Source organism: Thalassophryne amazonica, chromosome 15 (genome assembly GCF_902500255.1).
Source record: "Thalassophryne amazonica chromosome 15, fThaAma1.1, whole genome shotgun sequence".
NCBI lineage: Eukaryota > Metazoa > Chordata > Actinopteri > Batrachoidiformes > Batrachoididae > Thalassophryne > Thalassophryne amazonica.
In genome coordinates this window covers 68,149,284-68,171,347 of record NC_047117.1, presented here as the reverse complement: position 1 = coordinate 68,171,347, position 22,064 = coordinate 68,149,284, and the positions used below count along the sequence as shown (strand labels likewise).

At 40.8% G+C, this 22,064-nt stretch overlaps 1 protein-coding gene across 3 annotated transcripts in view; it reads right to left on the bottom strand.

The window, feature by feature from the left end:
* The window catches only part of kitb (KIT proto-oncogene, receptor tyrosine kinase b), a 40,588-nt gene extending 19,801 nt beyond the window's left edge, over nucleotides 1-20,787 (bottom strand). For 2 of the 3 annotated variants that reach the window (XM_034189135.1, XM_034189136.1), the window contains exons 1-10: nucleotides 20,462-20,786; nucleotides 18,871-19,146; nucleotides 18,505-18,789; nucleotides 12,196-12,335; nucleotides 11,721-11,889; nucleotides 3,579-3,768; nucleotides 3,345-3,460; nucleotides 3,042-3,156; nucleotides 1,479-1,666; nucleotides 1,088-1,194 (exon numbers count right to left, since the gene is read on the bottom strand). In XM_034189135.1, coding sequence (XP_034045026.1) covers nucleotides 1,088-1,194; nucleotides 1,479-1,666; nucleotides 3,042-3,156; nucleotides 3,345-3,460; nucleotides 3,579-3,768; nucleotides 11,721-11,889; nucleotides 12,196-12,335; nucleotides 18,505-18,789; nucleotides 18,871-19,146; nucleotides 20,462-20,513 — 1,638 coding nt within the window. In that variant the 5' untranslated portion in view covers nucleotides 20,514-20,786. Of the gene's footprint in view, nucleotides 1-1,087; nucleotides 1,195-1,478; nucleotides 1,667-3,041; nucleotides 3,157-3,344; nucleotides 3,461-3,578; nucleotides 3,769-11,720; nucleotides 11,890-12,195; nucleotides 12,336-18,504; nucleotides 18,790-18,870; nucleotides 19,147-20,461 lie in introns of all 3 variants that reach the window. The other variant, XM_034189137.1, reaches the window with a different exon arrangement.
* Between the last annotated feature and the right edge of the window lie 1,277 nt (nucleotides 20,788-22,064).

The following is a 22,064-nucleotide window of genomic DNA, read 5'->3' as shown; positions in this document are numbered from 1 at the left end:
AAACAACAAAATGCAACAAAAGCACAAGGAATTGCCAAACATGCAGAGACAGAAATGTTGCAGTTAAGCAACAATACGCATATGAGGCCCTTAATTTAATTTCCAACAAACCTGATGTGTGGAAGACAGTCAACCCCATAATCGTCTGTGAAGGGTTTGTTTTGACAAAGGTCAAGGTCATTGTGTTCAACGGTCAAAAATTAATTTTCACTCTGATGCCCATCAAACTTGGCACACATTTATACGTGGGTTATGAAATTGCCCACATGAGATCAAATTTATCAAAGGTTAATCAACAGGGTCAAGGTCATTGGGGTTATAGATTTTCACTGCGATTTGCACCAAACTTAGTACACATATAAAGGTGAGTTCTGGATTTGCTGAGGCAAGGCCAAATTTGTCAAAGGTCAAACATTGTGGTCAAGGTCATTGGGTCAAATGTAAAAATTTAAGTTTCCTTTTACTTCTATTTTCACCAAACATGGCATACATATGGAAGTGGGTTCTGGAATATCCCAGAAAGGTCAAACTTGTCAAAGGTCATTCCTTGGGGTCTATTTGTTGGCTGACTCCTCCCAGGTCATGATTTCTATGAACCTTGGTATGTCAGTGAAGGTTGACTCTGAAATTGCCCCTAAATATTTCATTTATATAAAGGTGAAGAAATTTGATGTTCAGCCTGCTTTGGACACATTTATATAGATTCCAAAATTACTGGAGCAAAATCAGCCAGAAGTCAAGCATTTGGGTGAAGGTCAATGTAATTTTGGTCAAATGTCACATTGCCATAGCCCTTAATGTCTTCATGCCTATTGGGCACTATTATCTAGTTAAAAAATAATTTTGCACAATAACAACTGTTCAAATAGTTTAAGGCAATCAGCTTCCTCAAAGTGTTTGAGTTGAACTAACTCCCAACTAACTGTACTGTTGACAAACCTGTTATAATATTCATGTCTGTGTCATCATTTTTTTTTTTAGATTCCAAGGGTTTGAGTGGGTTCACAGTAATATTTCATGCAATTGTATTTTCATTCAGGATGTACTAATAGAATATGGTACATCTTATTTATTCATGTTGTCTTACCTGCATGTACTTACAGAGCAGCACCACAAGAATCAGACTGAGGAAGACGCCAGTGGCCACCATGCCAGTTAGAAGCGGAGTGAAGAGTTTATGGGGAACCGTGCGCTCTGTGGGGGGGAACACAAATCTGCATTCAGAACTCATATGGAACCCTGCAGTGTGCTTGGTGTTACACCAGCAGTCATGCCCTTGTGGATTCTGGAAGCGGATAGCTGCAGCAGTGGTTGTTTGTGCGACGAGGATTAGCGAGTGTATACAATATAATCCCAGCCTGCACCGTCAGCATACGCTAATCTCATTCAATCTGTACCCAGTAAACACATAACTGGCCTCGGCAGGCATGGCAGGTATCAGTGTGTGTTTCACATGACTGTGGATGGACTCATTGTACCGCTGATGGAGAACAGTGTGTATGCCTCGTCTCTGTCCGTACTGGCCACACACTCCAGGGTGTGGTACTGTGTGTGCTCCTTGCTGATGTTCAGTCGGCTCTCCACCTCACTCCTTCCAAAGGCGGACTCTGTCACCATGGAAACCTCTGCAGTCTCCCAGTGGGTGGCATTGGGCAGGTGTGAACACCTGTTGAGGGATGACAAAGTAATTCTGAGAAAGATTTAATTTACCGTACACTGTTAAACCAAACAGTCCATTTTAATACAATAATTAAGTTAATGTAACTCAAACTTTGAAAAAAGTTATAGTCACTCCATCCATCCATCCATTTTCTTCCGCTTTATCCGTAGTTGGGTCGCGGGGGCAGCAGCTCAAGCAAAGCCTCCCAGACCTCCCGATCCACACACACCTCCCCCAGCTCCTCCGGGGGAACCCCAAGGCGTTCCCAAGCCAGCCGAGAGATGTAGTCCCTCCAGCGTGTCCTGGGTCTTCCCCGGGGCCTCCTCCCAATGAGACGTGCCCGGAACACCTCTCCAGTGAGGCATCCAGGGGGCACCCGGAAAAGATGCCCGAGCCACCTCAACTGACTCCTTTCGACATGGAGGAGCAGCGGCTCAACTCCGAGTTCCTCCCGAGTGACCAAGCTCCTCACAACTCAGTTCCTTTAAGTGCATTTAAAGTTTTGGGGCATTTAAGTGTTGGTGATGTATTTTCAGTGCATTCCATTCACTCATTTTAATTGAGTTTATGTAACAGAGGCCAGCAGGTGTCGCTGTGCAGATGTAGTTAGTAAACCTCACTCCCAACAGCTCAAAAGAATTCTCTGGTCACAAGGCCAAAGTCCTGGCTTTTAGCCTTCTGGTTAGAGAGTCTGACGTCCATGCCGGAGGTCATGACCTCACATCCCGGGGGGAGCAAACAGGCAGAGTCATAACAACACAATGCAGAGTCAACAAGTAAACCAAAGAATGCATCAAAAAATCTAATCCGAAATGTAATGTAAATTTGTTAGGCAGAAATTTATTTATCACTTTTTTTATTGAAAAACATAAACTAGATTTACACAAGTTTAATTAACTATAAATTGTTAAGTTACTAAAACTTTAACAATTGAATTTTTCTAAATGCTTTTATTTAAGTTGGCAAACTCAAAAGGTTTAAGACAATCGGTTTCCTCAAATGGTTGAAGTTCAACTAATTCATTGAGTTTTACAGTGTATATGTAAAATATAACACAATGCTAAAATACCCTCAGCCATATGAGCATTGTGTTCTTTATAATTTGCAGATGTTTAATTAATTATTAAGATCCTATTGTCTTATGGACAATTTGTACATGTTCAAATCAAATCATCATTTGTTCATATGCAAATCAAGGAATATATATATATATATATATATGTGTGTGTGTGTGTGTGTGTGTGTGTGTGTGTGTGTGTGTGTGTGTGTGTGTGTGTGTGTATGTGTGTGTGTGTGTGTTTCACTGCAGTCTCATTATCCTCATCTTTATAATAAATAAGCACTCTTGTGGAGAAAGCTACAGAATATATTTTAATTGTACCGTGTACGAGGCAGGTGGCAGAAATACCAGTTGATTTTTGGCACTGGGTAACCGGTGGCAACACACCGCACCTGTCCGTCCACCGGCCCTTCGTGGGCAACGATAACTGGCTTACCTTAGAAAGAAAGAAAGAACCCAATTTGAAAACAAAACGTATGTGTGAATGGATGGCTCAGTAGATTATATATACCGAAATAAACAGATGTTATTCCTCAGCTGTAAGAGCTGAATAATTTTGTGCTTAATTAAAAGCAATATCATTGCGATGATGCTAGAATAAAAAAAATAAAGAGGATGACTTACTGCTGACATAGACATGGAATGAACGATTGACAGATGCATCTTCATGACTGGCTGAGAATTTATAGATCCCACCCTCTGAGCCTAGAACCCTTACAAGTCTCAGCTCACTGATGTATCTGATAAAAGAAGCACATACAGTACACACTCAGAAGTCTATGTGTGTGTGTGTGTGTGTGTGTGTGTGTGTGTGTGTGTGTGTGTGTGTATATATATATATATACACAGATGCTGCACCTGTATCTGCGACGGTGGAGGGTGATAACGTGCTCAGTGGTGTTGAGGAGCCGCCTGCCGTTATAAATCCAGACCAGGGTGCTGGGGGCAGGGTAGGCGACAAATTCTACTCTGAGTGTCAAACTCTCTCCTTCCTTAACGTCAGCCTGAACCGGACCCAGACTTCCTAACATGTTGATGAAGCCTTGATCTGAAGAACATGAGAAATACATGGAGCTGAGTTGAGTTTGGATGCTCAGTGTTGATGTGACTTTATCCTGCAGATACATAAATCATTATACTCGTACACATGTGTAGTGCAGTTTTTCCAGTGGAATGTTACAAAATTACAGTTTTTGTTATTGCTGTTAAAGTATTTATTTTGGGGGGATTTCATGGCAAATATTGTGAGTTTACTGTGAGATCTTACAGGTGATGTGGAGGAGAGACTGCATGTGGAAAAATTGGAGTTCATGCTGAAGTTCCGTTCATACAGCAGATCTGTGTGTTGTCTTACCTGTCCAGCAGGTATCCAACAAAAACTTTGTGTTAAATATGTACATATTTAATCCTAACAGCTTCTCAAAGGGATCTCTCTTCACTTAAAGTATATCCAGAAAGAATTCACAGCACTTCACTTTTTTCACATTTTGTTATGTTACAGCCTTATTCCAAAATGGATTAATTTTTTTCCTCAAAATTCTACACACAACATCCCATAATGACAAAGTGAGCAAAAGATTTTTTTTTCAGATTTTTGCAAGTTTCTTAAAAAATAAAAAAAACTAAGAAATCAAATTTGACATAAGTACTCAGTCTTTCCCATGAAGCTCAAAATTGAGCTCTGGTGTCTCCTGTTTCCATTGATCATCTTTGAGATGTTTCTACAGCTTAATTGGAGTCAATCTGGGATAAATTCAATTGATTGAACATGATTTGGAAAGCCACACATCTGTCTACATATAAGGTCCCACAGTTGAAACTACATGTCAGAGCACAAACCAAGATGTTCCTAGAGCTGGCCACCCATCTAAACTGAGTTATTGGAGAGAAGGAGCTTAGTCAAGGAGGTGAACAAGAACCTGATGGTCATTCTGTCAGAGCTCCAGCATTCCTCTGTGGAAAGGAAAACCTTCCATACGGACAACCATCTCTGCATCAATCCACCAATCAGGCCTGTATGGTAGAGTGACCAGACAGAATCCATTCTTAGTACAAGGCACATGGCAGCCCACCTGAGGTTTGCCAAAAGACATCTGAAGGACTCTCAGGCCATGAGCAACAAAATTCTCTGGTCTGATGAGACAAAGATTGAACTCTTTGGTGTGAATGCTACGCATCATGTTTGGAGGAAACCAGGCACCATTCCTACAGTGAAGCATGGTGGTGGTAGCATCATGCTGTGGGGATGTTTTTCAGCAGCAGGAACTGGGAGACTAGTCAGGACTGAGGGAAAGATGAATGCAGCAATGTACAGAGACATCCTGGATGAAAACCTGTTCCAAAGCGCTCTTGGTCTGAGACTGGGGCGACGGTTCATGTTACAGCAGGACAATGACCCTAAGCACACAGCCAAGATATCAAAGGAGTGACTTCAGGACAACTCTGTGAATGTCCTTGAGTGGCTCAGCCAGAGCCCAGACAAGAATCTAATTGAACATCTCTGGAGAGATCTGAAAATAGCTGTGCACCAAACGCTCCCCATCCAACCTGATGGAGCCTGAGAGGTGCTGCATGCAGAAATGGGCAAAAATACCCAATGATGTCAATGTCAGCTTTATTTATACAGCAAATTTAGGCCTCCCAAAGTGCTTTACAGTAAAATAGACACAACAATAAAAATAATAAAAACCAATAAAATCCAAAAAGCAAAAATACAGTGAAATAAAACAGTTAAAAGATGCAATAAAGGTGGTTATACTTAGCCAAAGGCCAAGGTGAACAGGTGAGACTTGAGAAGCGTTTTAAAACTGCAGAGACTATTCACAGTGAAAGGTCACGCGCTCCACAGAGTGGGAGCTACAACTGCAAAGGGTCGATCTCCTCTAGTTTTTAAGAAGGCTCGAGGAATGTATAAAAGCATCTGATTCACTGACGTAAGGGCTGTGGAGGGCTGGTGCAATTTAATATGGTCAAACAAGTATTCCAGGGCCAGCCTATTCAGAGACTTAAAAATAAATAAAAAAACTCTTAAAATCAATCCTGTATCTAACTGGAAGCCAGTGAAGGGAAGAGAGCACCAGAGTTATGTGCTCACGCTTCTTTGTCCCAGTTAGGAGATGAGCTGCTGCATTATGCGCAAGCTGCAAGCGTTTAAGCTCTGACTGGTCAATACCAACATACAAGGAGTTGCAATGATCTAAGCAGTGATGCCGGTAACGTGTTACTTAGTAACTTAGTAACGCGTTACTCTAATCTAACCACTTTTTTTAGTAACGAGTAATCGAACGCGTTAATCTTTCCAAATCAGTAATCAGATTAAATTTACTTCTCCAAGTCACTGTGCGTTACTATTATTTTTGCATTGTGGGTCGATAGCAGCATTAAACTTGGTCCGTGGGCAGGGGTCGGGGTTTGACTGAACTGCCCATTTTAAGCGAGCTGTGAGCTTTTCATCTGCGGTTTTCTGCAGCAGCTACGACTCGTCCTCACCTCTTAAAGCACGGTGACAACAGCACACCTGCACTGAGCTTTACAAAGACATTTTTATGCTTTTTTCTCCTTTATTTAGAATTCTGATCTGAGCCGCTCCGTATCTGCTCGTTAAAAACAGCTGATCCTCCGCGACGCGTCAACAACTAACACTATTTTCCACTCAAATGACCTAAACTGTCTTTCTGAGGACCACATGATGTGAAAACACAATAAAACTTTCTTACCTGTAAATCTGGTCATGGTTTCTGCATAAATAAATGTTATCCATTATATGTGTTCAAACGTCAAAGCAGGGGCGAATCCAGATGGAATGATGGCGTGGGGCAGGGATGTCCCCCGCCGCCCCCCACAACACCCCTAGATTAACCCTTTATCTACAGCGATGGCGCCCACGCCATATTTTCCATATGCGTAGTTTTTTTTACCGTAACTCTGCCATAGTTTGTCCAATCCGAATGATTCAAAGTGCATTGTTAAGCTAACACCAAGGGCTTTCCAATGATATATGGTGTATAATGGTAAACATAAGCCTGTGATGTCATAACGCAGAGGAAAAACACGGAAGTTTCACACTTGTGCGCCGCTGATTCTCATTACCGTAAGTTCTCATGTAAGCCCTCAATCTGAAAAATTTCAACACTGACAGCAAGCCAAGAACCTGTGCTTTCCAACAGTATGCTATATGTTGCATATATTACAGTAGTGCGTTCGGTGACTTTTGAAACGAGGGAAAAGTATGAAAAAGAGTGCAAAAGTGACAGAAAAGTACAGAGACAGACAGCAAACATAAATGTAGTAAATTTTGAGGAAAAGGCAGGGTGTTAGTGTCATTTGTGAAGGTGTGTGTGTGTGTGTGTGTGTGTTTGTGTGGGTGTGATGGCTCCATCAGCCACAAGCCACTGCCCGGTGCCAACAAGCAGAAACCCAACTTGCCAGCGATCCACAAAGGGGCAGCATTCTTGCAAGGTGTGCAAGAGGTCAACCTGCTGGATGTGCAAACTTTGTAAAATTGGCCTCTGTCTTCAGCCAGACAGAAACTGTTACAAACAGTACCACACTGACAATGGACTGATGTAGTTTAGATCTAATTTTGATTCTTGGTTATATATTTGTATACAGTTGGACACTTTATTGTTTTATTCATATTGTATAATTTTGCACAAAATGAGTGATCAAATGAGTGATTTATTACACATTTTAATAATACAGATAATAATTGATATATTTATATATAGTTTTGCACTTTGTTTGTTGTTATTCATATTGTTTGGTTCTGCACTTTAAAATTGGTTTCTTTTTGCATATTTTCGCCTTGCAAAATGTTTACTTTTGCACTGTTTCTGCGCTGTTTCTGAGTTCTAGACACACAAAATTAATTATTTTGATTGTAAACACTTACAGCTTCCTGTTAAAAATGTGAAATCCAAACTTCCTTTACATAACAATCATTTTTCACTAAAAAACTGAAAAAAATCAAGTTCGTTTTTGTGTTTTTCTCATTTTAAATGCTAAAACTTACAAATAATGTGTATAAATAGTTAATCAGGTGTAATATAATTTAAATTCATGTACTCTTGGAAAAGGGTACCAAAGCACACAAACATAGAATATTATTTCTTAATTTTATTGCTATAATAAAAAATTATAACCAATCGTCCATTTATAGCCTCAGTAGGTAAAGGGTTAAAGGTCCAGTTTTGGAGCCTTTTTTACTACAACTACTAATACTACTTATAATAGTAATAAGTTCGACAAGTAAAATGTTTAGAGAGAATTTAAATGTTAGAAAAATGTTAAAAAGAATTTAATAGTTACATTTATAAACAATGTAGGTTAGAAATTGCAAGTTTTACTGTTACAGTGCTGTCAACAGTTAAATATGAGGTCAAAAAAGAGGTTTTTATTTTACTTTTTATAAAACAAGTATTTATTTTCATTGAAGTCAAGAAAGGGTGACTATAAAGTGAGTTTTGACAAAACAAGTATCATTGTCATGTTGAGGTTGCAGAGAGTTGTTGTCGGCAGCTGGGGAAAGTAACAAAAAAAGTAACTAGTAATCTAACTTAGTTACTCTTACTATTGAGTAATCAGTAAAGTAACTAAGTTACTTTTTCAAGGAGTAATCAGTAATCAGTAATTGGATTACTTTTTCAAAGTAACTGTGGCAACACTGAATCTAAGTGAGACGTAATAAAAGCATGAATCACTTTTCCACTTTTTCTGGCTTAGATAAGATTTAACTTTGGCTCGAAGCCTCAGCTGAAAAAAAGCTAGTCTTGACCACTAAGCTAACTTGTTTATCTAATTTAAATGCACCATCAATAATCACACCAAGATTCCTATGGTGGGGACCTATGTAAGGTGCTCGTGGGCCTAGGGAGCTGGCAAGGACCTGAACCAAGTCAGGGGACTGAACCGGACATCTGCTTTGTTTTCATTTAATTTTTTAAAAATTAAGTCCATCCATGTTTTAATGTCACTCAAGCAGTTAAGCACAGCCTAGAGAGAATCTTTGGAAGGAACCTTCAACTGCAAATATACCTGAACATCGTCAGCGAAGGAGTGAAATGGAATATCATGCTTCCTAAAAATCGACCCCCAGTGGTAGCATATAGAGGGAGAACAATATAGGGCCAAGAACCGACCCCCGGGGGACTCCGCAGATCAGAGAGGCCACTGAGGAGAACTGCCCCAAATGTGCAGAGAAGGATCTGTCTGAGAGGTATGATTTAAACCAACTCAAAGTAGTTCCTTCGATGCCTGCACAGTGTTTGAGGCATGACAGAATTGTGTGATCCGCCATGTCAAATGCTGCTGTCAGATCAAGAATAATTAAAAAGGCACAGTTACCAGAGGCCAGGTTTAATAAAAGATCAGTAAAAACTTTTTAAAACTGCAGTTTCAGTGCTGTGAAGAGGCTTAAAACCAGACTGGAGCAATTTACAAACTTTGGTCCTTTCTAAATTATTGGAGTTTGTTAAAAACAACTTTCTATAAAATCTTGGGGGGGAAAGGGACTTTGGAAATTGGCCTGAAATTAGACAAAACCAGGGGATCTAAATTTTTCTTTTTCAAAAGAGGCTGCACTGTGGTATGCTTGAAGGAGGATGGAACATGTCCAGAGCTGAGACACAGATTTATAAGAAACACCATAAAAGACTCAACTGAGCTAAAAACCTTTTTTAACAAACGCGATGGAATGCTGTCAGAAGGGCAGTTAGCAGGACGTAAGTGTTCCACTACTTCAGTAAGTTTAGAGAGTGAAACAGGCTCAAACTAGTGAAAGACAGCTGAGCTTACTGTGGGAACTGAGGGATTCTGAGCAGACGGAGGGAGCGGGGATCTAAGAGCAGAAATCTTACTGATAAAGAAATGAAAAAAATCCTCGCACAGAGAAAAGGAAGATAGGTGCGCCAAGCTTGTGGCATCATATCTGAGAAAACTTGAGGCTGTAATTGCTGCCAAAGGTGCAACAACAAAGTATTGAGCAAAGGGTGTGAATTCTTACGTACATATGATTTCTTAGTTTTTATTTTATTTTGTACATGTTCCGCACCACTTCTCTGCCACTCCAGACTTCCTCATATAATACCACAACTCTTCTCTTGGTACCCTAAGCTTTCTCTAAATCCACAAACACACAATGTAACTCCTTCTGGCCTTCTCTATATGTCTCCATCAGTATTTTCAGAGCAAACATGGCATCGTAGTGCTTTTTCTTGGCATGAAACCATATTGCTGCTCGCAGATATTCACCTGTTTTCTAAGGCTAGCTTCTACTACTCTTTCCTATTTCATGCTGTGGCTGATCAACTTTATGCCTCTGTAGTTACTGCAGCTCTGCACATCACCCTTGTTCTTAAAAATGGGACCCAGCACACTTCGTCTCCACTCCCCAGGCATCCTCTCACTTTCCAAGGTTTTATTAAGAGATAAGATAAGATAACATAAGACTTTATTGATCTCACAGTGGAGAAATTCACATGTTATGTCAGCTCTTAAAAAAACAGAAACTCCACTGCCATCTCTTCTAGACATTTCCATGCCTCCACTGGAATGTCATCTGAACCAACTGCCTTTCCACCCTTCATCCTCTTCATAGCTGCCCTCACTTCATCCTTACTAATCTCTTGTACTTTCTGTTTTACTCTTGACACATCATCCTTATTTTTTTCTCCCCTCCATCATATCAACCAGTTCTCTCCATTTACCAGTCATACTGCCAACATTCAAAGTCTTAACTCTCACTTTCACCCTTCTAATTAAGGAATAACCCTGTTGTGTCTGATGATTTGTGGATGTTCATGCTGGAATTTATGGTCATAAATTGAGTTTTACCAGCTCTGCTAACACGTTGCTCCAGCATGAACATCCTCAAATCATCAGACACAACAGGGTTATTCCCATTCTCATCCAATTCCATCATTTGCACAGTTTATTTTTCTGTAAGTAATTTGGTCAGCGAATCATTGTGAAAGGGTGTGGTCAGCTCGCCAAAGCTTACCATAGCAACAGTGTCTTCATGTGAGCAGAACCACAGATTTCTCCATCTCATCAGATGCACTGAGTTAAATCCACGGTAAATCCATCAATCAATCCAGTTAAATCCATTGAATCCACTTATTTTGGCCGTGTCACTCCGCCAGTTTTAGTTGACAGCACCATTATGACACCTATGCAGCAATGCGGTCAGGGCGCGGAGTTATACATCAAATGTGAAACGGTCAAATATTTTGCCACCATCTACTCGATATGTTATGGTCTGAAATCTCACATGATTAACCAAACAGATTTGCGGAACAAATGTAATTGGATTACAATTTTCCTCTTCTCCCGCTGTCTATGGACACGTTCTCCTCCTCTTCTTCTTTGCCCAGCAGCTCAGTTTTCGCCGGCACCCTGTTGAGCAACGACACCGGTGGCGCTCGTTGTTAACCTGGGCCTTAACTGATCCGGTATGGAAATTCAATTTTTAGTCTGCATTGTTGGGTTGGCTTGTTTTACACCAGATGCCCTTCCTGGGGCAACTCTACTCATTTATCCGGGCTTGGGACCAGCACTCAGAATGTACTGGCTGCATGCCCCATATACCTAATAGTCTAAATGTGGACTTGAATCTATGACCTATGTAAGAAATTATGCCGTTATCACAGCAAATATGTATTTCTAAAGATTCAAAAACATAGTTTTTATGATTAAATATGCAGTTTGTCGGTTGATGGTTTCTTTGATGAAATTAAAAAACCCTCAGATTAGATTTTTTTATAATTTTTTTGTTATGTAAGAATGAATTATGTAACTGCACATTCATACCTATAATAAATAATAAATTTATCACTTCACATTTAATTGTCTCTTGACCCACTGATTGGGGGATTTCCAAAGTTTGGGGTGCCAATTTATTTATTTTTTTATTCTTATGAATAAGACCTTTTGGATCTGCCTCCAGAGTCACTACACAAGTATTTCTAGTAGACTTTGTGTAAAAAAGCCATCGGCAAGACTCACCGTAGACATCCAGCTGCAGCGCTGCCATGCTGGTGCCTCTCTCGTTGTGGGCATAGCAGTGGTATGTACCTGAGTCCGATTGATTGACTGCGGTGATCTCGAGAGAGGTGGCACGTTTGTAACCACGGGAACCAGACAGGATGTGAGAGGTATGAGATTCAATTGCACGCTGCAAGGCATCGGAATTAAAGATTAGCGGCAACAAACCAATATGTACGACATGTGTGCTATCAAAAAAAATTCTAATTTTGTTTGTTAGTTTTTTTTTTGTTTGTTTGTTTCTTTGACAGATGTGCATAGACGAAATGGCCCAGATTTGGAAATCATATGAGGGTTTAGTGATATGCGGACATTATGCACACAGATAAGTGGATATTTTTAAAGATCTACCTTAGCTCTCATATCGACAGCTGGCTACACAACAGTAAAGTAGAGCAGCAGCCTGTTCTATCAACAATCTCTATATTGATCTCACTGCTGTTGGAGGGAAGGTCCACTTCAGACTGAAGTCAGGGTTGACGTTGGAGGAGCTGCAGGTAAGCTCGAACTTTTCCCCTTTCCTCAAGATGACAGTGTCTCTCTGGGACAACGCGATCAATGGAGACATCTCCGGGACTGCAGCGCCAAGAAAAGAAATGCAAATGACCTTTTTGGAAAGTTAAACAGCACATTCTCAGAAATATACTTCCACTTTACTCATCATACTCATATTTTCTTGGCATCGATTCTTATGATGGATACAGGAACAATAAATTTGGCCATGACCTTTGCCCTTCTCACAATCAATTCTGGGCACTTGCATGTTGAATTTTTATAATATTATTATAATACACATTGCAAAACACTCTAAATAGTATGTGAGCATGGATTGAAAAGACTTCCTTCCAGTCATAGTTCTTCAAAATGACCACAGAAACCAAATCTGTTCATATCATCCATGCCATCTGTTGTTGGTGTCAGACATGAACTCCAGTAATTCATGTTTATACTCAAGTGAATAAACAATATTTGATATGGGTAGGACAGAGCAGATTAAGTGGGTGATTTATTTTCACGTTGCCATGTTTGTAAAAGGCTGTAGTGACTCTGTTTACCCCAAACACGGCCTTCACGGACTGTTACAAAGCTTTGTTCTGCGAGGAGACTCACTAATCCGTCCTCTCCTCCCTCCCTCACATCCATCTTTCATCACAACAGCTCTCGGTCAAAAGGACCCGGAACGCCGTGACTCCTCCCAGCCTGCCTCTGGTTAACCTTTTTTCTTGTGCTGATCCAGTGGTGGGGCAAACACACACATGATCTGTTTTGAGCAGACCTGTGGAGCAGGCAGCTCAGCGGGGTAAGGAGTTGGGTTTCCAGTATTTAAACCTGAATTGGATTCATGGTCAACTGTCTGTGTCCACACGACACCCTTCATCTGCACTGTCCCAGTCCCCTTAACCCCTTAACGCCCATCATCGCATATATGCTACAATCTCTGACTCAAATATGCAACTTACCAAATTGACCTGTATGCCCGTTGACGCAAATTTGCAACATACCATCATTATTATTATAACATTATAACATAAAGTCATTACCAGAATACCCAATATTACTATCTAGTTTTTGTGCAAAAGTGAAATTAATAATCTCAACATTATTTACCATCTACTTAAAGGCAAAAACACACAAAACATTTTTTTTATATACAGCTATATAAATTCGGGCGTTAAGGGGTTAAGCTGGTCTTGGCTGTGGAAGTAACCTCTGTCAGATTGGTGTCCCACCCATGTGGAGTTGTACACTTTCAAGCTACAGAATCCAGGGATAAGCACCACCACCAGTGGACCTTGGGGTCTACATAGTGTTGTGGAATTTCTGTGATGAAGTCAGCATACATAAATGAGACAGGCGATGCAAGGAGCACTCAGGATTCAGACATACAATGCAGATTTATTTTTGGTCAAAGCAGAAAACAGGTACCTGGAAAAGTTCCAACAGGTACTGCATGCTGGCTTTCCACACTCAGAGAACCGTGTTAAGGACCTCTGCCACAGTAAGTAAGTCCCTTCAGCTGCTCACTTGTTTGTATTTGGAGTCACCACAGCAAATCCAAGGCGGATCTGCATGTTGAATTGGCACAGGTTTCCTGACGCAACTCCACATTGCAATTTAGAAACGTGGCAGGGGTGGGGTTTGAACCGGAAACCTTCCACGCTGAAACCAAGTGCACAACATCATAAATCACCTATGGCTAGTCTGGGCCATGATCAGATGTTTAGTTGTGAAATTGGAGAAACCCAATGTGTTATATCAACAAAGACAAGCAAGCAAGGGATAACCCTGGCCCAGAATGCCCTGCTCTTGCAGACATGAGGAAAACAGCAATTTTTCCTCTTCAGATAGGACTTGTTCTTCTAAGCTTATTGACAGTGTGGATAGTTAAAGCTACTTTGTTACAGCTGAACTTTACTACATCCTGTAATGTAGTTTTGTTTTCCCTCCGCCTTCCCAAAGACAAGTGCAGAGGTGTTGTGATTTTCCCCCATTTGGCTTTTTGGTTGCAATCAAACCATATTTTCCGTATTTTGATAAAACTCGGTGGGCAATGGAACGCTTGAACAAGTATCTTGTCTTCTCTTTCTGTAATTTCTAAGACCTACCAGTATAGATGTAATATCTGACACAGTATGTGTTGTGGTCTACCTGGGTGGTTGCCAATCAGGACACAGGGCAGTTTAATGGTTTGGTCAGCCCAGTCTCACGTTTTTTGTTTTTTTTTCATGCTCCTGTGAGGAAATGAGTTAAATTTTCGTGACAGTGTTTTTTTTTAACTCACTATTACTAACCCTACTCCTACCCCGGACCCTAACCTTAACCATAACCTAATGTTACTCATTCTCCCCACCCTAACCATAACCACCCTGACCCCCCCACCCCGCTTCACTTTTAATTTCGTGCAGCCATCACCGAATGAATTAGAATGAATTTGTGCTGCCGTGACGAAAATGAGGCGCTTTCATCACAATATCACGAACCAATAGATTAATGTATATTTTCGTGCTGCTGAATCACGACTTGCCGTGAGACTGGGTTGGGTTTGGTGGATGTGCAACACTAGTCATTAATTTTAATTAAGTTGAAATTGTATCACCAAACTGACAAAAGGATGGAAAAAAAATAGGCACACTGCACTCAAACAGACCTGAAACACAAAATGAGCGTTGTCATGGATACATGACATCACATTTCAGAGCTGTATACCCTCTATGTGGGCTCAACACTCATCAATATTACCAACGAACATAAAATCAATAATGTTTAAGATGTAGCAAATGGGGCACTAAGAAGAAGAAATCAAAGGATCTCAAGGCTCATTCCAAAAAACGTAGAGTATGATGATGCTGTACATCTGGGGAGGGCGCAACAAGACAATATGTGTGTGTTTAGGAGGAGGGGTGTTCTGGAAGGTGGAAACGGCAGCATTTTGTGAATGTTTAAGATGTTGCACCTGGGGCAGTGTTACGTCAGATGAAACCAAAGGGTCTCAGGGCTCTCCATGGAGAATCTATCAAGAACTGACGTGAGACTGGGTTGCAGCCAGCTGTACCTCTAAAGAGGGTCTGGAAGGGGAAAGTTCTAGCATTTTGTGAATGTTTACAAGGTAGCAACTGGGGCAGTGTGACGTCAGATGAAATCAAGATTCAATTCAGGGATCCAGATTAACCAATTCAGCCAATGGTGTGTGTAACACAGTGGGCCATCTCATTTACCATATTGAAACATTTCCCACAATAACCACAGTATGTCTTGTTCATCAAATCATGCAGCCCAACAATGGCAATGATTCCATTCAAAAGAGCAAGTGAGTGCATGTCCACTTGCACCGGTAGGCTTATCCAAGACACAAATCAGCTTTGGGGAATATTACAATATGTATGCATATTTTAGTGGACAATGACAACAGTTGGGAAACTCTGTGACATTCAGTGCAAATTCTGTTATCAATCAACTTCAATCAACTTTTTTCTTGTATAGCGCCAAATCACAACAAACAGTTGCCCCAAGGCGCTCCACATTGCAAGGCAAGGCCATACAATAATTATGAAACACAGTCTACGTCTAAAGCAACATAACCAAGGGATGGTCCAGGGTCACCCGATCCAGCCCTAACTATAAGCCTTAGCGAAAAGGAAAGTTTTAAGCCTAATCTTAAAAGTAGAGAGGGTATCTGTCTCCCTGATCTGAACTGGGAGCTGGTTCCACAGGAGAGGAGCCTGAAAGCTGAAGGCTCTGCCTCCCATTCTACTCTTACAAACCCTAGGAACTACAAGTAAGCCCGCAGTCTGAGAGCGAAGCGCTCTAATGGGGTAATATGGTACTATGAGGTCCCTAAGATAAGATGGGACCTGATTATTCAAAACCTTATAAGTAAGAAGAAGAATTTTAAATTCTATTCTAGCATTAACAGGAAGCCAATGAAGGGAGGCCAACACGGGTGAGATATGCTCTCTCCTGCTAGTCCCCGTCAGTACTCTAGCTGCAGCATTCTGAACCAACTGAAGGCTTTTTAGGGAACTTTTAGGACAACCTGATAATAATGAATTACAATAGTCCAGCCTAGAGGAAACAAATGCATGAATTAGTTTTTCAGCATCACTCTGAGACAAGACCTTTCTGATTTTAGAGATATTGCGTAAATGCAAAAAGGCAGTCCTACATATTTGTTTAATATGCGCTTTGAATGACATATCCTGATCAAAAATAACTCCAAGATTTCTCACAGTATTACTAGAGATCAGGGAAATGCCATCCAGAGTAACGATCTGGTTAGACACCATGCTTCTAAGATTTGTGGGGCCAAGTACAATAACTTCAGTTTTATCTGAGTTTAAAAGCAGGAAATTAGAGGTCATCCATGTCTTTATGTCTGTAAGACAATCCTGCAGTTTAGCTAATTGGTGCGTATCCTCTGGCTTCATGGATAGATAAAGCTGGGTATCATCTGCGTAACAATGAAAATTTAAGCAATACCGTCTAATAATACTGCCCAAGGGAAGCATGTATAAAGTGAATAAAATTGGTCCTAGCACAGAACCTTGTGGAACTCCATAATTAACTTTAGTCTGTGAAGAAGATTCCCCATTTACATGAACAAACTGTAATCTATTAGACAAATATGATTCAAACCACCGCAGCGCAATGCCTTTAATACCTATGACATGCTCTAATCTCTGTAATAAAATTTTATGGTCAACAGTATCAAAAGCAGCACTGAGGTCCAACAGAACAAGCACAGAGATAAGTCCACTGTCCGAAGCCATAAGAAGATCATTTGTAACCTTCACTAATGCTGTTTCTGTACTATGATGAATTCTAAAACCTGACTGAAACTCTTCAAATAGACCATTCCTCTGCAGGTGATCAGTTAGCTGTTTTACAACTACCCTCTCAAGAATCTTTGAGAGAAAAGGAAGGTTGGAGATTGGCCTATAATTAGCTAAGATAGCTGGGTCAAGTGATGGCTTTTAAGTAATGGTTTAATTACTGCCACCTTAAAGGCCTGTGGTACATAACCAACTAACAAAGATAGATTGATCATATTTAAGATTGAAGCATTAAATAATGGTAGGACTTCCTTGAGCAGCCTGGCAGGAATGGGGTCTAATAAGCATGTTGATGGTTTGGATGAAGTAACTAATGAAAATAACTCAGACAGAACAATCGGAGAGAAAGAGTCTAACCAAATACCGGCATCACTGAAAGCAGCCAAAGATAACGATACATCTTTGGGATGGTTATGAGTAATTTTTTCTCTAATAGTCAAAATTTTGTTAGCAAAGAAAGTCATGAAGTCATTACTAGTTAAAGTTAATGGAATACTCAGCTCAATAGAGCTCTGACTCTTTGTCAGCCTGGCTACAGTGCTGAAAAGAAACCTGGGGTTGTTCTTATTTTCTTCAATTAGTGATGAGTAGAAAGATGTCCTAGCTTCACGAAGGGCTTTCTTATAGAGCAACAAACTCTTTTTCCAGGCTAAGTGAAGATCTTCTAAATTAGTGAGACGCCATTTCCTCTCCAACTTACGGGTTATCTGCTTTAAGCTACGAGTTTGTGAGTTATACCACGGAGTCAGACACTTCTGATTTAAAGCTCTCTTTTTCAGAGGAGCTACAGCATCCAAAGTTGTCTTCAATGAGGATGTAAAACTATTGACAAGATACTCTAACTCCCTTACAGAGTTTAGGTAGCTACTCTGCTCTGTGTTGGTATATGACATTAGAGAACATAAAGAAGGAATCATATCCTTAAACCTAGTTACAGCGCTTTCTGAAAGACTTCTAGTGTAATGAAACTTATTCCCCACTGCAGGGTAGTCCATCAGGGTAAATGTAAATGTTATTAAAAAATGATCAGACAAAAGGGAGTTTTCAGGGAATACTGTTAAGTCTTCTATTTCCATACCATAAGTCAGAACAAGATCTAAAATATGATTAAAGTGGTGGGTGGACTCATTTACTTTTTGAGCAAAGCCGATAGAGTCTAATAATAGATTAAATGAAGTGTTGAGGCTGTCATTCTCAGCATCTGTGTGGATGTTAAAATCGCCCACTATAATTATCTTATCTGAGCTAAGCACTAAGTCAGACAAAAGGTCTGAAAATTCACAGAGAAACTCACAGTAACGACCAGGTGGACGATAGATAATAACAAATAAAACTGGTTTTTGGGACTTCCAATTTGGATGGACAAGACTAAGATACAAGCTTTCAAGATGTAAGCAATGATCTTCATTGCTTACCTAACCGTACGTCCACTGTGTACTGGCTAGACCTCACTTTGACTCCTCCAAGCTGCCCCACGCACACATAACAGCCGTCGTACTCCTTTCTTGCATTGCTGATGATGATGCCACGCTGCAGGCTGCTGCTGTAACTCATACCGGGGGGTAAAGGTTTTCCTTCACAGGTTTCCAAGGCCAGGAGGGTGACCTCAGGGTCTGTCACAAGACAGGGGATGGTGCAGTTTTCACCTTCTCGCACCAGGATGCCGTTCACCATGGTGCGCTGGAAGGCATTCTGGGAGTCTGAGAGGATAAGAGACAAAGATTTGAGTGGAAACACACAGCACACCTCCAATCCTGCCTGTGGCAACCTCAAACACCCACCTTTCACATACACATAGATGGAGCTGTGCTCCAGTGTGCTGTTGTTGATGCACACATAGCGACCCATGTGGTAGGCCTGCACTGCCGCCACCTTAACATAAACCGCTCCGCCTTCCTCCACCTCTCCCTCCATCCTGCGAGCCCTTTCCCTCTGCCACCTCACCCTGGATGGGGCGCCAGACGTCGTGGCATTGTCATGGCAACGCAGTTCCAGCTTCCCTCTCTTGGGAACTACTACGTGGGGCCCACTGGGGGAGATGATCGGCTCACCCCACACTGAAACGGAACACAGAGCAGGTTGGTGTAGTGTGTGGTGGTTATAAAGATTTTTAAGAAATTTATACAGAAACCATAAAGATCAATCAGGGAAAAGAGTAACAGCAGAATAGAGCTGCATGTTAAATGGCATCTAACCACCATCTGCTCTTTGAACAATCAATAATTATGATCCAGTACTCGCTGAGTAATCATACATTAAGGACCTGCGTCTATTCCCTTAAGACAAGGAAACAAAGTAAATTATTATGTCACAGCTTTCATCTGCGCCAACTTTTTTTTTCTTGCGCTTTTTTTCTCTTTCTCTCGAGAAAGGTGCCATCAGGAGAACAGGATTTTCATGTGACTGTTGTGCCTTCGGGCCTGGCAGACACGTGGAGGGAAAAAATGATGTAAGTGTCACTTGTATGCAGTGTGTATTTTTATATATATATATATATATATATATATATATATATATATATATATATATATATATATATATATATATATATATATATATATATAAATAAATAAATATAACTGGCGATTTTGCGCTTTTACACTTGTGCGTAATTATTTTTGCAAGGAAAAAATTTGGTTTGATTTTTAAAAGCCACTGCTGAGGGACCGCATTTTCACTGTGCGCTCGTTCCACGTCAGGGTGTGTTGCGTTCAAAGACCGCGTCGGCTCGTTTGGCTCTTATGGCGCAGGCGCGCACGACCCAAACGCTTTTAATTACAGCGGAATAAATAATTGACAGAGCCAGTACTGCTGGAGGGCAGTCAAGAAAAGCGCGCGCGCGCACACACAGAGAGAGAGAGAGAGAGAGAGAGAGAGAGAGAGAGAGAGAGAGAGAGAGAGAGAGAGAGAGAGAGAGAGAGAGAGAGACGCACACCTGTTGCCAAGCGCAGCCCAAAGGCATCTTTACCTTTACTTAGTGGTTATGCAAATGAGCCCTGATATGATCTGGAGACTTGAGCCGACAGGTTCAGCGGACTGGACCGTTAAACACCGTTTTCATGAACAATGCAGCGACGGTTTATGTCAAACTCACGTAAGGAAAACCATAGAACCAAATGAACCCGTGCGCAATGACGCGCCGTTGTCTTAACTAAAAAAAAGGAGAAAAGGCACATTTAGGATAATTTCGTGACAGTTCAGCCCACTGGCCATCTAATACTGAAAAAAGAGCAAACATGGCATTATAAAATTAATGACAAACTCGAGTGTGATTCATCCAGAAAAGACGCACAGCAAATCCGCTTTTAGCTATGAATTTTTTAAAGGCCATGTGATGATCTTATTCTGATTTTTTTCGCGAGGATTTCTTACCTGTTAGTTGAAAAATAAAATGCGAGGCAAAAACAATCCAGTGGCACCTCATAGTTTTGACGGTTTTCACGCCCTAAACGCCACGCCGTGCGTCTTTACAAGCATTTTGCGCGAAAACGCGCGCACACACACACACACACACAAAAATAACAGCTCCAGCTCCTTCCAGCGAACAGGTTTCTCCGATGAGCGCACAAACAAAAATGATCCCGCAGGCTGCGACTCGCCGCGTGAAGAAAATCCAGCAGCAACTTAAAGACACAGAACAGCTCCTCTGCGCTCTGCTTGGAGCGCTGCCACTCCTTTCTGTCCCGCATTGGCTGGAGTCCGGCCAAAGTGATGAGTCGGTATACCGGGAATAAAAAAAAGACCTCTCTCCCAGCCAACTATACATCCTTTATTCTGACACAGCAATACGAGGAAAATAACGTAAACAAACCTGCTGTAACATTCTGATCAGTATGACCGTTGATGATGCTTTACTCAGTTTTGCGCTGCAGGATTCCATGCACTTTGTGATGCACTTGATGGTTTTACCTTTCACAACTTTAACATGATCTCAGCAGTCTCACACATACGTACAGCTCAGCAGAATGATCACAATTCTTAGCCAGTTCGTTTTTGTTTTTTTTGTTTTTTTTTCCAAGCAGAGTAAGATCACATCATCATCCATCACAAGAGCAAATGTGCAAGGCCCCAAGAGATCCAAAAAAACACAAATAAAGGTCTATAGGAGTCACACTTATAAATCCATGCAGATTCAACTAAAACTGTGTGTACGTGTATGCATGTAGGAATTATTTTTCCCAGAGTTATACAGCCTCATGCACAGACATGGTTCTCTTTTCTAAATGCTATAGTCAGTGTGAAATTACACACATGCAAGAGCCTGCTTTCCACTCCCCATCTTTAGCCATGAGTGGCTGGAGACATTCTCTATGCATTTAAAAACACCATGTGCACAGCGGATGTGCACCACAATTTCTCATCAATGACTCTCTATATATTGAGAGTGTGCTGAACTACACTGAACCCTCTAAATGTTGCTGCATGCACTTTAGATACACTTGATTCCCACCTTTTTGCACCAGCCTTTCTCCGTGGTGCATGAATATCACTGCTCTGTAGTTGTATGTCATGGTAACTTATCCCAAAGTTAAAGTTGACAATGAAAAAGTCTGTATCTAATATTGCACTTTCAGCAGGTGACTGTTGGAATTAATCAGGTTCTGTCTAAAAGCATGAAATAGTGCCATGTTTTCTGCATCCAGTACACCGTGGACCTCTCTTGGATTCTATGCCAACCAGCAGGCACACAACCGGTCCATCCTGAATGAATGACTTGAAGGCTGAAGGCTGGAATAAATGAATTTGCACTGCAAAAGGATTTAATTACTTAATATCATGTACACAAATTCCCCAAGACATGATCAAGTATTTTATTAATTCAAAATCTGGGAGAAAATTAACCACAAGGAATTAATTAATTAATGAATTAAGGAATGATAACAAATTAAACAGAATTTGGGAACGAATTAATCAAAATGTGGGAACAAACTAATTAAAACATAGGCTGAAATTAACATAATGAATGAATTACTCA